Here is a 19,177-nt window from a genome sequence, read left to right on the forward strand (position 1 = left end):
ATCACTTTTAGCAAATTAAATACATTAAAAAGTGGTAATTAATTATGATTGAAACAGACAGGAGTTGTAGTTTGAAAATACACGCTGCCAATATCACTACTACTGTTCCTCGTCCACCATAGGAATAAAAAGGAGCTCCCAGATGTCGAGGGTTATTAAAAACCAGATGTTCAGATCGACATCTTGTATGCTGGTGAATAAAGTAAAGAAATATGACAGTCCAATGTAAACTTTGCTAACATTTAATGTGGCAGAAATGTGGATAAATTCCTTTCATGAACTCAGAATACTATGCATTTTTTAAAGTTTTTAGTGTTTCAAAGTTTAAAGTTTTTAAAAGAAAATAGAGACGTGGTGGCCCTTTCTGGTCTCTCTAATCTTCAAAGCTTAAACATGAATTGACCCTCATCGCCAAGTGATCTGGGTCAGAGTGAGTGTCCATTTGGGGAATAAAAAACAAAAATGCAGGAGCTAATCAGTGCAGGAGCTCCAAGTCTTTCCAAACATATGCCGCTGTTTCACTGCTGCACTGCCTGCATCTCTGTATGCAAATATTCATTTGTTCAGCAACCTTACTGCACAGAAATGTAAATTTGGGGATCAAAAATAAGAAACAGACAAGTATCACTTGATCCCTATCTTCATGCTAAGCTGTTTAGAAATACTTGGAGTTTTACAAAGCATCTATCAGGCCTGGGACAGTCTGTTTCCTTTCCTTGTTTTTCTGTTTCCAAATCTACTTTGCAGTGGCTGTTCTGAATGCTGCTTGGTGTTTGATCCCTTGTGTGTCCTTTGAGTGATTGTTCTGCCACGAGTTGCCAAAATATCTGGATGGGAAGAAAGACTCTAGTCCATCAGTCATCTGCATGCTTTTGTTCATCTGGGGATGGGAACATCCAAGGTGGACTGAAGCCCAGAGCACAGTGACCACAAAACACAGCAAATTCTGAAGGGGAGGAGGTTTAACTATCAAACAACTCCAGGATACATATACAGTTCCCGGAATGATGTGACGGACAAGGGGCCTTGATGGAAATCCTGTAGTCCCAGATGCTGCGCCCTAATGGGATTCTCTAAATACTGAGATAAAACAAAATTCCTCACCGATGGGCTGCTCACAGTGGCTATGTTATGTTTATGGCAAGCTCTAAAGGCAAAGGGACTGAGTAACCATTGACAAGACAAGAGACTTGCTGTTGTGGGGTGGGGGGGCATTTATTAGCTCCAGCAAAGAAGCTCTGAAAAGAAACTCTATAATCTGACATGATAAATGGTCCACTGTAAACCTTTAATTGGTCTCCATTTTAAAGTATTAGGTACAGCCAGCAGGCAAACCTGAGGCCACCACTAGATCTTGTTTTTTTTTGTTTTTTTTTTAAACACCTACAATCCTCTTTGAGTTGATAGCTGGCTTTTTTTTTTTTTTTTTTTTTAAATCAAAGAATTAAGTTCTTAATGGGGATCTTACTGTCACACCTGTCCTAGCAAGGAAAGACAGTAGAATCAGGGAAGTATCACTTTCAAGTAGCCTACTGCCTTTTGGGGAACTCAGCCGAGGTCTTTGTCAGAAGTTCCACCTGGCTTCCTTGCTGGAAGGGGTGCAAGGAGATAGATGATCCCAGTTGTAACTAGGTCTGGTGTAGGCAATCTTCAGAGTCGCCTCCACTCCTGCTTCATTCATGGCTTCTCTAAAACTTTCTGAAACTTCAAGCCCCAGGACTTTGCAAAGTTTGGCTGCACAAGTCATGAAAGCAAGATCACAGTGTGGAATTTATGATGTGCCCTGATCCTGGGCTCAACCAAAGCAGATCCTGTTAGCATTTCCAACTGCAGGCTTGGCCAGAGCTGGGAAAAACAGACAAAAAAGGAAAACAATAGGCTTAGGCATGAGCCTGGAAAAGTGGGGCACTGAGCTACAGCAGGGCACTAGTAAGTTTTCTCCTAGGGTTAAGTCCAAACCTTCCCTCTGGAGACCATTCATTTGTGGTTTTCATCTCTCCTGCTTCCTGGAATGCTTAGTCCATGGACAAATGTCTCTGTTCAGGTGATGGGGTCAGGTATGGCTATAAATTCTTACATGACTTGTATTTATTATAACCTCTGGGGCCCATTTGCAGGTAAGATCCCCCGAAAAATAGGAAAGTCCTAGCCAGGTTCAGAAATCTACTTCCTGCTCTTTTAAAAATAAATGTTAGCTTATTTCTGAGCTGGGCTAGAAAAGAGCCAGTGTGTATCACCCCTCTTCTGCTTAGAAAGAGTGCTGATGGCTTTCTGTGTTTCCTCTCTGAGTCTCACAGAGGCCCGGTGACACAGGTGTCAGGAGGCTCTTTGTGCAGATGTGGAAAGGAAGGCTCAGGGAGGGAGGTCAGGTAGCTCACCAAAGGACACCTGGTCAGATGCTATGGAGCCAGGGTCAAATTCCAGTCCATCTCACCACAAAAGTACACCCTTCTGACTCTACCATATGAGCTGTGAAGCCACAGAAAGAAGAGCTCACTTTGACCCCAAAAGGCATTTGTTGGTTCTGCTTAGCTCAGCTCTAGAGTACTTTGAACTTGGTTCTGCCCTCTTTCCAAACTGTTGAAGACCCTGGTTGGAACTGGAAGCTACAACTTAAGTTGGGTCCTTCCGGCCCTTGGAAGAAAGGGGTCTTCACTTGCAAGTGGAAGGTATTTACGTGGACATATCAGTAGCACCCCAAGACATTTTAAGATCTCTGAGGGGAAAGGCAGCACCTTTGCTTCCTTCAAACTGTGCCACGATTCTCAGATGTGGGAACTTAGATATTTCTAAATGAGTAATTATGGAAGGCTCAGTTCTCACTGTTTTGAATGACTGGATTCCTCTGAAGGATTATGCTGCCTGGATTCCAGTTCTTAACAGTTTCCAAGATTGTGTTGACTGTATCTCCTCAGAATGACTCTTTCCCTCTTTTACTGCACCAGCCACATCTCTGGTTTATTCTTCTACCCTCAAGTAGTGAAAGCGGAACTTCACTGGCTGAGGGTGGAACACAGTAGGAGATGTCCATATTTTAAGAGACACACTGGGGTGTCTCTCAAGGGAGAGGCAGGGACTGGAGAGTCTGTGCAGCCTGCATTGGTTCTTCTCAGCAAGTTCACCTCACAAGGACACACTGAGGCAGGGCAGCCACCTGAGACTTCTTTGCCAAGCCATCGAGAATGTTATAGAAGCTTGGGTGGCCTTTACCTTCACTTCTATTATAGCATCTTTAGGTGCTTCCTCAATATTTTTTTTTTGCATCATCATTATAGGGAAAATTGAAGAAACTAGTTTTCTATTTCCTTCAAGCAAAAGTAGCTGTGAAAAACTAGTCTGTGGTGCACTGTGCCATTTCACTCAGCTCAAGGACATCAGATGTCCATGAGAATGAACATGAGAATGCTGGAAAGCTCTATGTTGGCCAACAATATTGTTTGGGAGCTTAAAGTCAACATCGCTAAAAGTGGAACCATTGCCAGATAACCATAAAAAAGGGTGGGAGCGAAGACAGGCTTTATTTTTGCTTTGCTGCTTCGTCGATCAGTCATTAACACTTGGCTTTGTTTAACACAGTGAAAATTATGTTTTTAGCATGACTCTGGTTCTGCCATTTCCTTCATGGTAGGCAATCAAATTTCCTCTTGACTCTTCATTTCCTCAGTTGCTTAAAAAAGAAAATGGGACTTCCATATCCTGGTCCTGATGCTTCATAGGGTTGCTGTGCAAATTAAACTCAAGAATGTAAATTAAACCATTTTATGGATGTTACAGACTTAGACCAACATAACTAGGCATATCATTCCTGTTGGTAGCATTAATAATTACTAGTAAAACAAATTATCTGATATTACGCTAAGGCTGAAGGCAAAACTGTGTGTATAAAAAGGCTCTGATGGTGTATAAAATGATTCTTAAATATTTTAGCGTCTCTGGGCTGTTCAAAACTAGACTTTATTCAGATCATTAATAGATGGACGTCCAAATTGGATTTTTTAAAAATGCTATTGGTCTGTAAGGTGGTTTCCTAAAAATAACAGACTTTGTGAGTGTGTGCAAGGTATGTTTAAAGGATGTTTCCCACTCTCTTTCCTCTGCTGTTCCCTTACCTTTGGAGTGCTGCAAGTGTCTGGAGTGTTGTAAGTCAAACATGATCCCTATTACATCAGTTACAGAAAAAAAGAGAGGCAATGGTGTTTAGCAATATAAAATGGATTTCCCTGCTTCCTGACATTTCAAGGTTGGCCACCCCCTCTCAATGCGGGAGCCGAAGTGCTGCCTCTTAGACAAATGCGACTGGATTAAAGCAGCAAGTTGAAAAGAAATCAACTCTCCAATGTTGCCAAGATGCATTGCATCTGTAAGCTGGGGAGCACAGGCTGTGTCTGAAAACCCTGTTGACTCAAAGGATATGGCAACAAATCTCTTAATGTAACCCTAATACTGCAAACAAGGTGTAAAACCTAGACAAATCAGTTAAAAAAAAAAAAACCCACTTTACCCCAAAATAGAGTAAGACAGAATGAAATCTTCAATAGGCTCAAACCTCCTTTAAGAAAAAATCCTTTTCTAACAGGAGGATCCTGATACATTAAGCAGATCTGCATTTTTCCCATACATGAAGACCCTACCTGGCAGGTCTTATTAAATCGTGCCCTCATGTACTTACATGCAGGGAATTAACATCACACCCAGATTAAAGGGCTCTGACAATAACCTGCTCATCTGCAAAGCCAGCTTCCCAACTGCTGCATAACCCCGCCTCCCTTCCTCTCCTGTGGCTCTTAATGGTTGGGTGAGCATGTAACTGCTGGTAGAGGAAGGAGGCAGTTAAATACCTCCCACAACAACAGTTCAGACATTTGTCCCCATTTCCTTCTTTACCTGTGGCCTCACAGAGAGCCACGGCAGGGCTACTCTACAGCTTCTGCTCTTAAAAACAAGCAAACAAATAAACTGCCACTTTTATTTCCCAATGGTGGGAAATCGCATATGCTGTCTGGCTCACTTTTTAGTAGTTTTGGAGATTTTTAGTAGTCTCTGGGGAATAAAGAAAAAAGAGACATCTGTGATATCTTTCTATTTCTTAGCCTGCTGCGTTTTAAACACAGTATCCTCCAATCTACTTGTGAGAAAGGAATTACTGGGCAAGAGGCAAGTGGCTCGCAAGAGCTATTTAAAAATGCATGCCAGGATATCCTTGGCTGCAGTTCTGAGAGGACTGGCCCAGGAGTGCTGATGGTGGAAATCTCTGAACCCTTCTCCCATGCAATACACATCAGCACCAATAAGAGGTTTCTTCATGGGTTGTTGAATTTGAAGGCTTCATCCCTACGTGAAACCAAAACTTAAGGCTTCTTCCAAGAAGTGGGCCATGAAATTAGATTTGCAATGCAAAAAAAGAATCTACTGTCTCTTATCTGGGCAAGCTTTGGACATAATAGCTTGGTTGGAAAACTGATATTAAAAGCTTAAAACACATAACTTTTCTTATCAGGTTACTATCTTGGGGGTCTAAAAATTTCTGGTTTTCTGGATGTTCTATAACTATACTTTAGTAAGCCCTGATATACGTGTTAATTTTTCTTCAGTGGAGGAAACATGAAGATATATTTATGTTCACACATACATATATATGTATATATAATGTATATTCAAACATGCACTCAGAGGAAGTTAGGGAGGGAAATTTCTAGTTAAACATGATCTTGTGAAATTCTTCCATATGTGGAAAAGTCCTCAGTTCATCTGACATAGAGCGATACATACATATATACACACAGGATGCTCTGTATACATTTATCCCACATTCATTTAACCTCAAAACATAAAATAAATCCTTTTTATTCTCCCCTAAGCAAAAGCTAGGAATAACAACTCTATATACAGAATCCATCTTCTGGGGGCAACAGCAAGTTGGACCCCCTTGCCTGTCTGTTAGAATTCAAAGGGCTGTGCTTCAATTAATTTGCCAGTGAAAAGTGCAAGGGAAGCAGAGCATCAATCAAGAAAGCTCGTCCTGCATCCAGAGAGAGGGGCTCAGTGGGAGTAGGGGATCCCATGGCCTCAAGCTGGCACACCCCAGGTGGGGTTGCTGTGACTGCTTCATTCTCCTGGTGGACCGTGAGACCCCACCAAATTCTTGTGGACTAACACAAAATGCAGAAGGGAGAGAAAAGCAGGTGGGTTTTATGAAAAAAGATCTAGGGGCAGGAAACACATGGGCCTGGAGATGTCACCTGCCTCCAGCCACAACAGCGATGAGGGCCTAATTGCAGGGATGGCTGGAAATTCCCGTCGTTTGGGAATGCTCTATAGGATGCTGACTCATTCTACCTGAGAGCAGTACCCAAGGCTCAGGTGTGTGCATCATGGACAGAGGTAAGAAGGTGAGAGAACAAAAGTCTTGCTTTTCTTTTCTGAGCTAACTCTACCTTATGGCTCTTTTGCCTGTAGGAAGAGGGGAGAAGGGACACGTTCAGGGACCAGAAATCTCAAAACCAAGGTAGTGAGTGCTGCAGCCTCTCTGAAGCAGAATATAGGTTCAGTACTCTAAGCATCTGCCTATATGCAAGAATCCAGAATCCATATGCAGAAAGGAAAAGCAGATTTCTATCAACCATTGTGAGTTAGGTCACTGAGATCATTTTATAGTATCTTAAAATACAATCTACATATCAGTTCTGTGACCACCAGTTTGAAGTGAAGTCCAAATCTAGGCATGGGTTCTTTAGTACCCAAGAAATTTGATGCCTTATGGCAAAATTATATGTATCCCAAGCAGAATTCTACGGGAATTTTCGGCAGAAAATGGATGCTCTGAAATATGTCCAATGGTACAAACATACACCTTGGCAGAGAGCCAACACATGCTGGAACCATAGAGTCATGAGGAGCAGCAGAGAAAGGACCAAAGATTGCTATTTATATCCACAGACAGATTCTGGAAATCACCAAGTAGAGTCGGTAATATTTAGGATTAGGGCAATCAATTTCCTAGAACTAGATCCATAGAATGGGCACCTTAAAGTTCAGAATGCAAAAGGGAAAACCTAGCTTCTACCACCGAAAAGTCACTATCTGAAAGTACCCCAGCACCCTGGCTGATCTGACAGCAGCCCTTAGCAGAATAAAGCATCCTCTGTTTTGCTCTGGGGGCATGGTTTGCTCCAGATCCTTGCAAGTTCAGAGGCTCAGGGGAGAGTGAGCAAGGGAATGTGAGTCCTGGCAATCCACTGCCAAGAACCCTCTGTGATCCAGAGCAGATCCCCTCCCTCTTCAGGACAGTCTCTTCACTACTTGAGGATCTCATTCTGGTGATTCCATGAAAGTAGGAGAGTTTGCAATTGGCACAGGGACAGTGGGAATAGAGAAGAGTAAAGGGGAACAGGTAAAATGGGGGAAAATGGAAGGAATAAAGTCATAAAACAGAAGAATAAAATAAAGACAATGAAAGCTGGGGCAAATGGATAGAGAACGTTTGAGATGACATATTTTCTTTCTTTTTTTCTTTTTTTTGAGATGAAGTTTCATTCTTGTTGCTGAGGCTGGAGTGCAATGGTGCAATCTTGGCTCACTGCAACCTCCACCTCCCAGGTTCAAGCAATTCTCCTGCCTCAGCCTCCCAGGTAGCTGGGATTACAGGTGTGCACCACCACATTGGGCTAATTTTTGTATTTTTAGTAGAGATGGGGTTTCAGCGCATTCACCAGGCTGGTCTTAAACTCCTGACCTTAGGTGATCCACCAGCCTCAGCTTCCCAAAGTGTTGGGATTACAGGTGTGAGCCACCATACCCAGCCAAGATGACGTTTTAATTCAATTTTGGAAAATAAACAAAATAGGACAAAATTTACTACAATTCAGTGGGAAAGGGAAAAAGCACACTTGTACTCAAGAATAAGTGGATCCATCATAGTTGTGCAATTGTAAACACACATGGTTGCATAGATATATCCAAAGAGGGCCACCAAGGTACAGTACTCAGAGACTTAGGGTTTCATCTGGGGCCTGTTGACTTTCAGTTTTGTGACTCTGGATCATTAACAACCTCTCTGAGTTTCTCTATTTATACAATGGGGATACTTCCATCTGCCCTTCCTATTTCCTGAAGCAACTATGTGAGCAGTTCATTCAAGAGACATATACAGAGTACCTAGTAAGGGCCAGACACGTGTGAATATGCAACAAATAATCAAATATAAAATGGGAAATTCAACCAAATTTTTCTGTAATTGATCTTGTAAGTATCATGTCTCTATGCTCCTAAACTCATAGCACTCGTTTAGAAGTAGGTTTTCTGTAAGTAAAATGTAAAATTTAAATATGATCAGAAAGTCTTAAAGGTGGTCAAAATCCCTCGAGCTCTCCAACACCTATGAGCAAGTATTTTCATTCAATGAAAGAGGAAGAGGAAAGGAGAGTTTTCTCTTGGGCTTTCAAAAGTGGCCACCTATTCTGGGGTTTTCAGCCCTGAAATGTTTAGGTTCTTTGCCATTTAGGCCCTTCCAAACTAGAATCAGAGTGGCAAGTGCTTTAACAAATAGAAGTACATTTTGCACAAACAAGCAGTGAAATCAAGGCCCTTGAAGACCCAACACCCAACCAAGACCCAGGAACAGAAATGTGAGTCCTAAATGCAAAAAGGGTAGCCTGCACGGCACCCAGCATTTTAAGTTGGCTGGAGTGTGGAGCGCATGCTGATGCTGTATTTTTCTTACTGACCAGGTTACTCTATACCTGGGAGCCACTGGAATGAGCTTAATAAAATATGACTTTTCCTACAACGGTAAAAATTATATTTTTACTGGAAAAAGGAAAGTAGAAAGACTTGATATCATTGATAGGTTTTAAGGCAGGGAAGGATGCTATTTAAAGAAAATGACAGATGAGACTGATGACAACAGGAACAGGGAACATTTAGGAAAAGCTGAATTTCTACTTGGCTTTGTGAAATCAATCTTGGTAACCACAGAAAAGTCTCGAATGTGTCCCCATGGCCACTTCTTGCTTTGAGGGATTTCCTAATTCATTATTGGGATTTGTCTGGATATTCTACTTGGACATATTCAATGGCTGTGGCCATCCTGGGGGTCATGGCCTATCAGCTATTAAATGCTTCTCTCTCTGGTAGGGAGTTACATTGTTGGACTACCACAAGGCAATGACTTCTCTTACGTCTTCTCCAAATCCTCCCACCCTTTCAACACACACATTTGCAATCCCTGAAGGGCTGTGTATTTATGACTATTCTTGATATCCTGGGTCCTCAACATTAATGACTCCCTTAGTTTAGATCTACTGGGTTCTTGGTGGGATCACTCATTCTTAGATATTATAGCCTTTAAGAAGATAATCCAGGAAATGAATGGAAGAGGCACTTCCGTTTTCTGTTGTGCAAAGCATGAAGTTGCCTGAAAATTCCACCTTCTGATAAAAAATACTGCTGGAAACTGGATCAGTCATGTTTTAAAATGGGTAGACTCTTTTTTCACCTGATACTCCGAGAACAGTATTTCTCAGAGCACAGATGTTACAGAAAAGAAAAAAGAAATCTACAATCAAATAAGTCTGGGAAATATTGGATTAAGTTAAATTGGAGAGCGTGCTTTCTTATATGACTTTTTAGATCCTTTGATCTGCTAATTGCCCCGGGACACTCAAAGGTAGAGTTATAATATGCAGCACTTTCACAAAATTCTTTGCCCAGAGAATCTTTGTTTCAAGACTTTCCTCATGGGACTAATGTTCTAAAAGTTACTTTGGGAAATGCTAGTCTAGACTTATAATACTTGGATTCAGTTTCTCTTAAGGAGCAAGAAAAATCATAGTGAAAGAGAAAGGAACATGGAAGAAATGGAAAAAGAATATAATTCTGTAAGTACCTGGCATTAACTAAATTGAATTACCTAAGGAAAAATGAGTTTTTCTGGAAAAGTAGGAAAGCAACTGATTTTTCAATATTTCTCCATCTTCCTGTGTTCTGACCTCTTAATAAAGCTCAAGAGGCAATGTCAACATTTTGTAGCCCTCTTCCAAAAGTCACTGTTGGTCAAACCTTTAGGGACACAGGAAGGCTAGGGCTGGAAGATTCACGGAAAGGGAATCAGGAATCCGTGGAAGAGACCTTTCCCCTTTAAGTCAGGTCAGCTAACGTGAGTACATTATGAACATTTAGTTAAAATCTCATCCATATCACCCCATTATTGGGACTCTCAGGCTGTCATATGGCTGTCATTTTTCTCCTAAGAAGAAACATACTCATATGTACCCTGTCTGTATTAGTCTATGTGGTTTACACAATTAAGTGTAGGGTTTCTAATCAATTGGGAAAGATAACTATTATCTATTGGTAACTATTTTACTCTGGGCTTAGATTTATAACAGTACATATACAGATATATTAGTTGTTGATTACCAAATCTCAAATCTTCTAGTACATTTCACTAGACCTGGGAGGCCCAGTCAAAAAGGGCATCCAGCTCAGGAGACATAGCCATCTCTAGCACTAGTGCTAATCCACTCTCACACCAGGGTTCCTTGCTTAACCTCTCCTTCTCTAATTGAAAGGGCCTAGCATAGGAGCCTTACTGACTTGATGACTTCAATTTAAAACCACAAAAATCTCCTTCTAGTCTAGGGTATTTTACTTTCACAGTGAACCGTACTACAGAGTAAGTTTCTAAGGTATGGACTCCTAATTAATTTGGAGCTACTTTTTATCTGTCTTGTTCTGATTGACATGAACCAGAAAAGAATTGAACAAGACATCAGATGACCTGGATTCTTGTTCTAGGACTAGACAGCAAATGCCTCGAAGACAGGGGTTCTGCCCATCATGCTCTTCCCCAAATCCCACATAGCGGCTGCCATGGAATTAGGTTAGGAACTCAGAACAAGATTCCAGCCTATTCACCCCCTTCCTGGGCCCTGGATTTCTCATCTGGAGAAGGGGATGAAGTGAACTGCCTCTATGTCCATGGGTTGCTTAGAGTGTTCACTGAGATGTTAGGTATGAAAGTGAAAGACCATCACCATCTTCCTAACAGTAGCAGTGAGAAACATGTGGCAAAGGTCTCAACAACATGCCTTAGCCAGACACTCTTCAAGGAATGCCAACTCTTCTGGGAAGGACACCACCCTGTGGCAACCTCTAGTGTCGGTGGACAAACACGAGAGTCAACTAAGTAGTCAAAACACCCTAGTTTGTGATTATAGCTCTCTGGAGAAGTAGCAGAAGAAGAGCTTTTGTAAGAAATATTCATGAGACAGATAGATTTGCTCTGGTGCCTCATTCACAGTAGAACATCTGAGCATATGTGTCTCTGTGATGAGATAAGCTGGTTTGTTATCTCAGCAGGTCCCTGAGTGACTCACTCCTGTGACTTGGCTCCAGATCCTTCTTTCTACTCTTACGATGCTCTCTATTGGGGTTTGAGTGGGGGAACTCAGGATGGTCTTCTAGCATGTGTGGCTCAGAATGAATGGCCAAAGTGGGGACTGTAGGCTCCCACCAATAGAACTTCACACTCACCCTTCCTGGGAGAATGCCAAGGAGAAAAGAGCAGGGACTGGGAATGAGAGCAAATTGATTTAGTTAGCAGGATGCCAGGTTTACTGGGGCAGGCAAAGGTGGGGAGGTGGTGGTGGTGATGGTGAAGGGTGAGAATTGAATAAACAAAACCAAAACACAAACATACAAGATAATGACATGAAATGAACACCCCTCTCCGCATTTCAGATCTCTAAATCAAGAGTCATATTTTGAGAGCTAAAAACATGAAATCAAAGCCTCTCTGTACTTGGCTTCAGAAATCTAGATTTTTCTGTGTGAACAGCTTCAGCAATATTGGGGTCTCTGAAGGCAAATGCTTCCAGGTACAAAGGTCAGGTCAGGCTCAGGGGCGGGGGAGCCTCCTGGTGCTGGCTGCCTCACTGCACAGCTCCCAGGAGAACTTCTAACACTGTGTTCTATATAAACAACTCCCCCAGGACTTTTACTCCAGGTACAACATCTTGGTAACTCCGAATCTAAACTTCTTTGGGATGCTAGCATCAGGAGGTGAAAAGGAAATAGAGCTACCTGAAACGTTTTAAGAGTGTCACAAGTACCTTCTCCCCCAGCAAACAATTAAACTGCCTCTTCACACAGGTAATTCTGACAAGCCCTCACCCTGCCATATCCAAAGGAGTGCATACTTATCCAGATGGTTCTATTTTGCTACCTGTTGCTCACATCTATGGAAATGTATCAGTTACACTAGGATCACCAAAAATGGGGGCGGGGGTAGGCGGGAATCTTAGTACAATAAAGTAAGAAATATTGTTCATATTGACTATATTATCCTGCTAGTTTGCATTTTATTTCCTAATTTCTATAAAATTCACCTTTAAGAGTTTTAATACTAAACACTATAAATAGTTTTTGCATTTGGTAGGTGAATGTAAATATTGCTGTAAAATCAAAGGCGGTTTTGTTTTTGTCAATCCATCTTTTCATGTCCTTTACTTAGTCAAGGGAGGAGACAGGGTCCAAATCAAATAAACCAGACTCCTTGACTTCACTGGCTAAAATGCCAGCAAAACAGATTTCTCTCCTTGTTGTTTTACCCCACCATTAATTTGCATCACTAAAGAATTTTCTAGGAAAGTGCTCAGAGAGCTCAAGGCTTCTCTGGTTGCCAAGCTCATGGAAACAAAGTGCTTTCTCTTAAAACTCTGAAAGAGACATTCCAAAGTAACCTGCCATGAGACACTGAGCCAGCAATAGACTACGTATCTGTGAAAGAAGAAAGGAGGAGAGGAAAGAAAATGCATAACATAAACAAGAAAAGACAAAACCTTAAAGAGGAAGGAGCAAGAAAAACATTTAGATTCCTTGACTGATGGAAATAAATACCAAAGCTATTAGTTTCAGTTCAAAGAACATATCACTTTATGCTGTTTATTATTTCTTGAGGATTATTTATTTTATCTTAAAATATCCAAAGGGTAAAGGGGTCTTGGAGGTAAGCAGCGATGAAACTGACCTGGTCCGGAGAGGGCCTGTGATTGGAATGTTGCGACCTCCCAGGAGATCGATGGTGGTGGTGATGGTGGTGGTGGTGGTAATGGTGATGGTCCTCATCGTAGTTGTCTGCCATCAACTTCATTCTGTTCTGGGTCTGTGCAGAACAAAAACCAAGGAAGATTACATCAGGAGCTAGAAGATCAGCCAAAGATTCAGGGCATAATTATAGTACCTATAGGGATCTCTTTGTTCCTAATCCAGAAATGTTCACTCTTAGTCAAGTTGAAACTTAATAAAGAAAGCACCATGCCATTAACTTTGATGAAAGAAGCTTTGTCATATCCTTAAAGCTATTGTGTTACATCTGTAGATGTTAATATACTTCCTCCTTGTGATTTAAAAGGGAAAAAAATGGACATACTCTAAGGTGCTTTGCTTTACATTATCAAGCAATCACGGAGATCCAGGGTGAGCTTGCAATCACAGAGTACCAACAATCATGACTGACATTCTAGACCGAAACTCTAGAGCAAGCTGGAGATGGAAGCCTTGGATGGAAAGATGTGAAGGGCTGGGTGGAAACACAGAACTACGATAAACAATGGTTTCACAAGACAAGACAGAGAAATCCACTCAAAAGCTGCCAAATGCAAAAATACTGATGGAGATGGATTATTGCTATGATGACTTCTTAGGAAATGACTCTCTATGGACATTCTAACTGATTTTGTTCCTTGAGGGAACTGAGCACAAGGTAAGAAGAACTGACCATTCTAATTTATAATCCATGATGCCTGTCACATGAGGCGACTCAGAGTCATGGTTAAATCTCCAGGGCCATAGAAGTGTACTGCCTTATTATGCAGGGCAAGAAACGGACCAGTGAGGAATTGACCTGATAGGCTCTCAGAATCTAAAAAAATGTCTAAAGACCAAGGGAAAAAAAGCAAATAAAATTATCCAGCACAGAAAGTCAGGAAATGAGGGTTTGAGGACAGACCTGCCTGGATACAAGTCCTGGCTCCCTCTCTTTGCTGGTTATGTGACCTTAAGAGACTAAACTCTTTATAAGCCTTAATTTCCTCAGCTCTAAAATGGGAGTAATAGTGCCTCTTTCCTTGTGGTTGCTGCTAGGGGCAAATGATATGATGGACTTCAAGTGTCAGTCTAGTAACTGGCAACAAAAGTCAAATGCTGCCATTACTATAGTTACTACTGTTGTTTGCTGTAAGACATTTTTCCTCCTTTGTATGTGTTTCTTCCTCTGCTTGCAATGCCTCCCTGGCCCCCTTTCTTCACCTTTAACTTCTATGTCTGGCTAACTCAAACTATTTACTCTAGGAGACTTTTCCTGACTCCATCCTCGAGGCTGTGTGACATGTGCCTCCTGCGTACCACGGCTCTGTAACCACAGATTTATCAGTCCACGTGTCCGTAGACCTTGAAGCTATCTCTTTCATCTGCCTCTCCCCAGAGTCTCACATAGGGCCTAGCAGATGTAGATATACAATACATCCTCCTGGAATAAGTGACTGAAAGAATGAAGGGACCGTGATTTTGAGGGATGTTTCCATCCTAGAGACAAGCTACATGTTTGTTTTTAGCAGGGAAGGTCATGGAGAGTTGAGGACATTTCATGAGTTGCCATAACAATCCCACTGGAGGCTCAAGATGACAATGAACCATCAGTACTTCCAGAGAGCTAGAAGTTAGGGGCTGGCAGAGCCTCCAACCAGTTGGAATTTTATTATGTAATATAAATAATACAATGACAATAAAGAAAAGTCTGGACTTAACGTTTTACATTCTTATAGTATTTTTCACATACAATCTAACTTATTCTCAATACTTTCCCAGGAGCAATTAATTATTACTATCCTCATTTGGCAGATAGAAAAGTAAGGTGTAGATTTCAGCCCCAAGAGTCTCTTTCTCGACACAGAACATGGAGATTTTCTGGGTCATCCAGTTCTCAATCTCTAGACTTTTTTCCTTGTCTTGCTGCTAGCAGAAAAGGCACACTGCTAAACAGGTAGAAAGAACTTTCCCATAAAATGCTTGGTTCTGTTAAGTTTTGGAAACACCTCACATCCCAATTCTATCTGCCAGAGGATGTCTCATGATTTACTCACTCCATTTAAAAAAAAAAATGTGTACAATATTTGAAAGGCCCCAAAGTGAATGTTAAAAAAAACTGTGTATATGAATAAAAACAATAAAAATAGAGGGAAAGATCCACTTAAAATTAAATAAAAAATCCCAGGCAACCTTTGGCAGCTGAGAGCATTTCCATCCTTCATTTGTCCACTTAAAGTGTCAGAAGACCCAATGGGCAAGTTATGCCTTGTGAGAAAGAGCAGGTCAGTGGCGCTGCTGCAAGCTAAGGTCTGAGATTCAGTCAGCCTGCCATTGCACATGAGATTCTGAAATTCGGCGTTCACACCTAAAATTCCAGTATTGTCAGGAACCTGTACTTTTGAACCCATGAACTAATAAATCTGGAATTGTTTCTTCTAAATAGAATTCAGAGAGCCTGATGGAAGCTGTGAGATCTGCTGTGGGCCAGAAGGAAGGGACTCGCTCAAGAATGAAGGATGGAGCCTAAATGAACAAATAATAATTCTGCTATTGTAAACATCGTAATATCCTCATCCTTTGGGGAAGCTCCTGTGATTTTATGAGATTATTTTCTTACCAGCAATAAGCCTAAAGTTCCCTACCTTTGAACTGTGTCCCATAAAAGAATGTACAAGCTAAACAAGATGCTATATGCAGTCCTAAATGTGTCTGCTAAAATGAGGTGTTGGAGAGTAGGCATGTCATGGGATAAAGACTGTAAATGAATGATGTCATCTTTCCAATTTGGTGCTGAAATATAAATAAACCACGTTGTTCATGTGAATACCAGATCTGGGGGAATGTACACAGAGCAATTGTGAGCGGAAGAGGCTTCTTTTGATTAGTCTGGGCTGGAAGAGAAGAGTGTGAAACAGAGATGAAAAATGAGAGTTTGGTCTGATACTCTAGACCGTTTTTATTTATCTTGCTTGTAACATATCTCCTAAACTGTGACCGATTTCTTACAGGCTGGTTGCTGGTGTTCTCTCCTATAAAAACAGTTTGACCAATCCTGATCCTTTAATTGTCAAATTGAAAATGGGTTTCTTTTTAAAATTTTTTTAAAAAAATTTGCACTACCTAGCTTTATCCCCACCCAATTATATCAGCTTACATATAAAGAAGGGTCTGGAAGGATAGGAAGTCACAAGTAACACTCCCTAATAGTCAATTAAAGAAAAACTACAGAAATTTGTAACAAGGATTGGATGGGGATACTATTTGTTCAAATAACTCTAGGCAAACTTACCAGGTCATCCCATACATAATGGTCCACAGCCCCGTAGCCTCAGATGCTTGAGGTGCCCACCACAAAGCCTGAAGCAGCAAATCTTCTGGGCAGGCAAAACTAAAAACCCAGGAAAACTAAGATAGAGTTGGAGAGGGATTGCTTTCCACAGCACAGCACAGCACTTGGGAACTCAGGGACTCATTTAGCAATTCACTGAGGCCCATTTTTATTTCCTTTGCAATGTCTACCAAACTGCTGATCAGACACTTTTGCCTTTGGCTAACTGTGTTATACTCTTTTTACTATATTATGTCATGACTGTGGAGACAAATCTAATCAGATTTCATTTTCGACTTCCTCTTTCTTCCAGGCACCACCTTATTTCTCTGGGGCCTTCGCCTCCTAACAGCTCTCCCGCCGCACTCTCACCTCCCATTGAACACATTCCATAGCCTGAGCGACATCAGATTTCTGTTCCTCCCTGAATTCAAGTTCCTGGGAGGCTCCTGCTAAACTCAGAAAAAGATCCTAAGTCTCTGACATGCTTAGGCATCTCTTGCTAGGTGACTGCTAGTTGCTTTCACAGTCACACCTCCCGATCTCCTTGTCCCAGCCTTGGAACATGCTGTTCTTTGTCTTGGTCCTGCTCTTCACTCTCTACTCAAACCTGAATTACACCCATTAGTTCTGTGGTCTTAGCTTCAATGCCATCACCTCCAGAGACAACTTCCCTAAGCCCACCTCTTCCACTACTTTCGACAGAATCCTGTAGCCACCCCCGGGGTCTCTGCCATCACAGCACTTACCTGAACCAATGGTAACTAACTGCAGGTTCGCTTGGCTTTCTCCACCACTATGTTGAAAATCTCTTGAGAGAAGCACTATGTGTGGATTGCCCTTGCACTCCCCATCTAGTGCAGAGTTTCATGTCTTAGCTGTAAGTAAACGTGTGTCAAAGAAGTATATGAGTGTAAAAATTGATGGAGAGGGCAGAGGCTAATGTGGAACAGGTAAGAGGGAAGATGTGAGCCTAGTATGCACTAGTATAACTTTTGATGTGATTGTTCAGTTTTTCCTGTTCATTTGTTTTTGTTTGTGGTAGTTCTTGGGAGTGGCGAAGGCATAGTACATGCATAGGTTTGGAGCTGCTGGGCAAGTCGAATTGGTCTTCTTTAAGAAACATCCCATTCCTTAGCTAATTGGACCCAGTGAAATACTCTGCCATCTCCCTGATTACTTACCTAAGAATAATGGGTTCTGGGGTGTTATTGGTTTCATCTTACTATCTCCTAGCATTTAGGGGAGCAGGAGCCTTTAGAAAACTTGTTTTAGTGCCAAAAGTCAAATACAGGAAACTGAAACTTTATCCATTAACTAAAATACCTGATGAACACCATCTGCGAAAAGGTGCCAGATACTCCAACTCTTTTGACACTTCTAAAGCGTTTATCCAAGGAGCTCTTGAAACAAAATGAAAATCCTTGATTGACTAGTAATAGACTCAATAGCCTAATGGCAATATGTAGTGATAAACACATAGTATTAAAACTGCCTTTAAAAATATTTTAGCAAGGTGGCGATAACAAACTATGCTTTGATCAGTCATCTGGACCAAGTTAACAATACAACCTTCATGAAAATGGTTTAAATAAGAAAATAATATAATAAGATCTGTTGCTATGGGATGTGAAGCTAATACTGTACAACAGCAATTACAGTTTTATTCTATCAGGCTTTCTTTTCTCTCCGTTTCCCACCGGGGAAATCCCAAACGTTCAGGAACTCTTCTACTGTCTTGTTTCCACCTAATCAGAGCAAGGTGAACAGCTCTTGTCTCCAAGTAAAAGATGAGGAAACCAGACCAGAACGAGATAGCTAGGAGGGGAGAGATTTCCTGAACATCCACTAGACGCACATAGCAATGAATCATAATTGAGTAGAATCTGAGATGCAGTGCTCAGGTCACAGTTGGAGGACAAAATGAAGCCAGAGGATGTAGAAGCTATTAAAGGAATGTGTTGCACTGGGGAACTTTCTGGGAGTATGTAAGAATAAATGATGTAAACGCTTCTACTGTGGACACTTCACTGAAATTCACTCAACACTTACTGAACATCTGCAACTGCAATGATGCCAAGAACAATTATGTGCCAGGCTAAGTGTTTGGCCAGGATTCTCCTGCTGAATCCTCACTCCTGAGATGGCTATTCTTGGGGCCCTCTTTTACAGATGAGGAAACTAAGCCCATAACTATTCAGCTAGTGAATAGAAGAACAGAACTCAAACCCAGGTGTCTGACTCCAGAGTCCTGCAGTAGTGTCATGAAGGGTAAGGTCCAGTCCGGGTGCAGGGCTGAATCAAAGATGAATGGGACATAAGGAAATAGAAGATGGACTATAACACAGTATAAGAAGAGAAGCAGGAGAGAAGGGTATGGTTTAAATGGATGTTCAGAGGCAACAGAGATCCCCTCCAGCTGAGGGCAGAACCACTGAATAAGGCTCCATGGGTCAAATGCCCCTTGAGTTAAGATTTGAAAGTTGGCTTGGCTATAGGTATAAGGAGAGTACACTGGGGTGATCCCACAGTAAAGTGGCTCTCTAATCACCTTGAGGAAAAAACAGGTCAATGAGGGGAACTAGAACATAAAATGTGAGATATGCAAGTGTGTGCATGTGTGCGGGCTTCCTTCATTCCTTTACCGGATGTGAGGCGAGCAGGAAATGGATGTGAGATGAAAATAGATTTTCACCCCCTTATTTCTCAAAATAACATATATTTGTGGCATTTTGGAAGGAATTTAAGACAGAGCCACAGACA

The 19,177-nt window shown here is 41.5% G+C and overlaps 1 protein-coding gene across 10 annotated transcripts in view; it reads right to left on the minus strand.

The window, feature by feature from the left end:
• The window catches only part of ERC2 (ELKS/RAB6-interacting/CAST family member 2), a 958,416-nt gene that overhangs the window by 183,039 nt on the left and 756,200 nt on the right, over positions 1-19,177 (minus strand). For all 10 annotated transcript variants that reach the window (XR_010338994.1, XR_010338995.1, XM_064367213.1 and 7 more), the window contains one exon: positions 13,028-13,162. Coding sequence is in view for 8 of the 10 variants with exons in the window: in XM_064367213.1 (XP_064223283.1) it covers positions 13,028-13,162 (135 nt within the window). In the remaining 2 variants the exon portion in view is untranslated. The remainder of the gene's footprint in view (positions 1-13,027; positions 13,163-19,177) is intronic.

The sequence above is a fragment of the Aotus nancymaae genome, unplaced genomic scaffold (assembly GCF_030222135.1).
Source record: "Aotus nancymaae isolate 86718 unplaced genomic scaffold, 86718_ANA_hifiasm-v0.15.2.pri h1tg000067l, whole genome shotgun sequence".
NCBI classification, from domain to species: Eukaryota; Metazoa; Chordata; class Mammalia; order Primates; family Aotidae; genus Aotus; species Aotus nancymaae.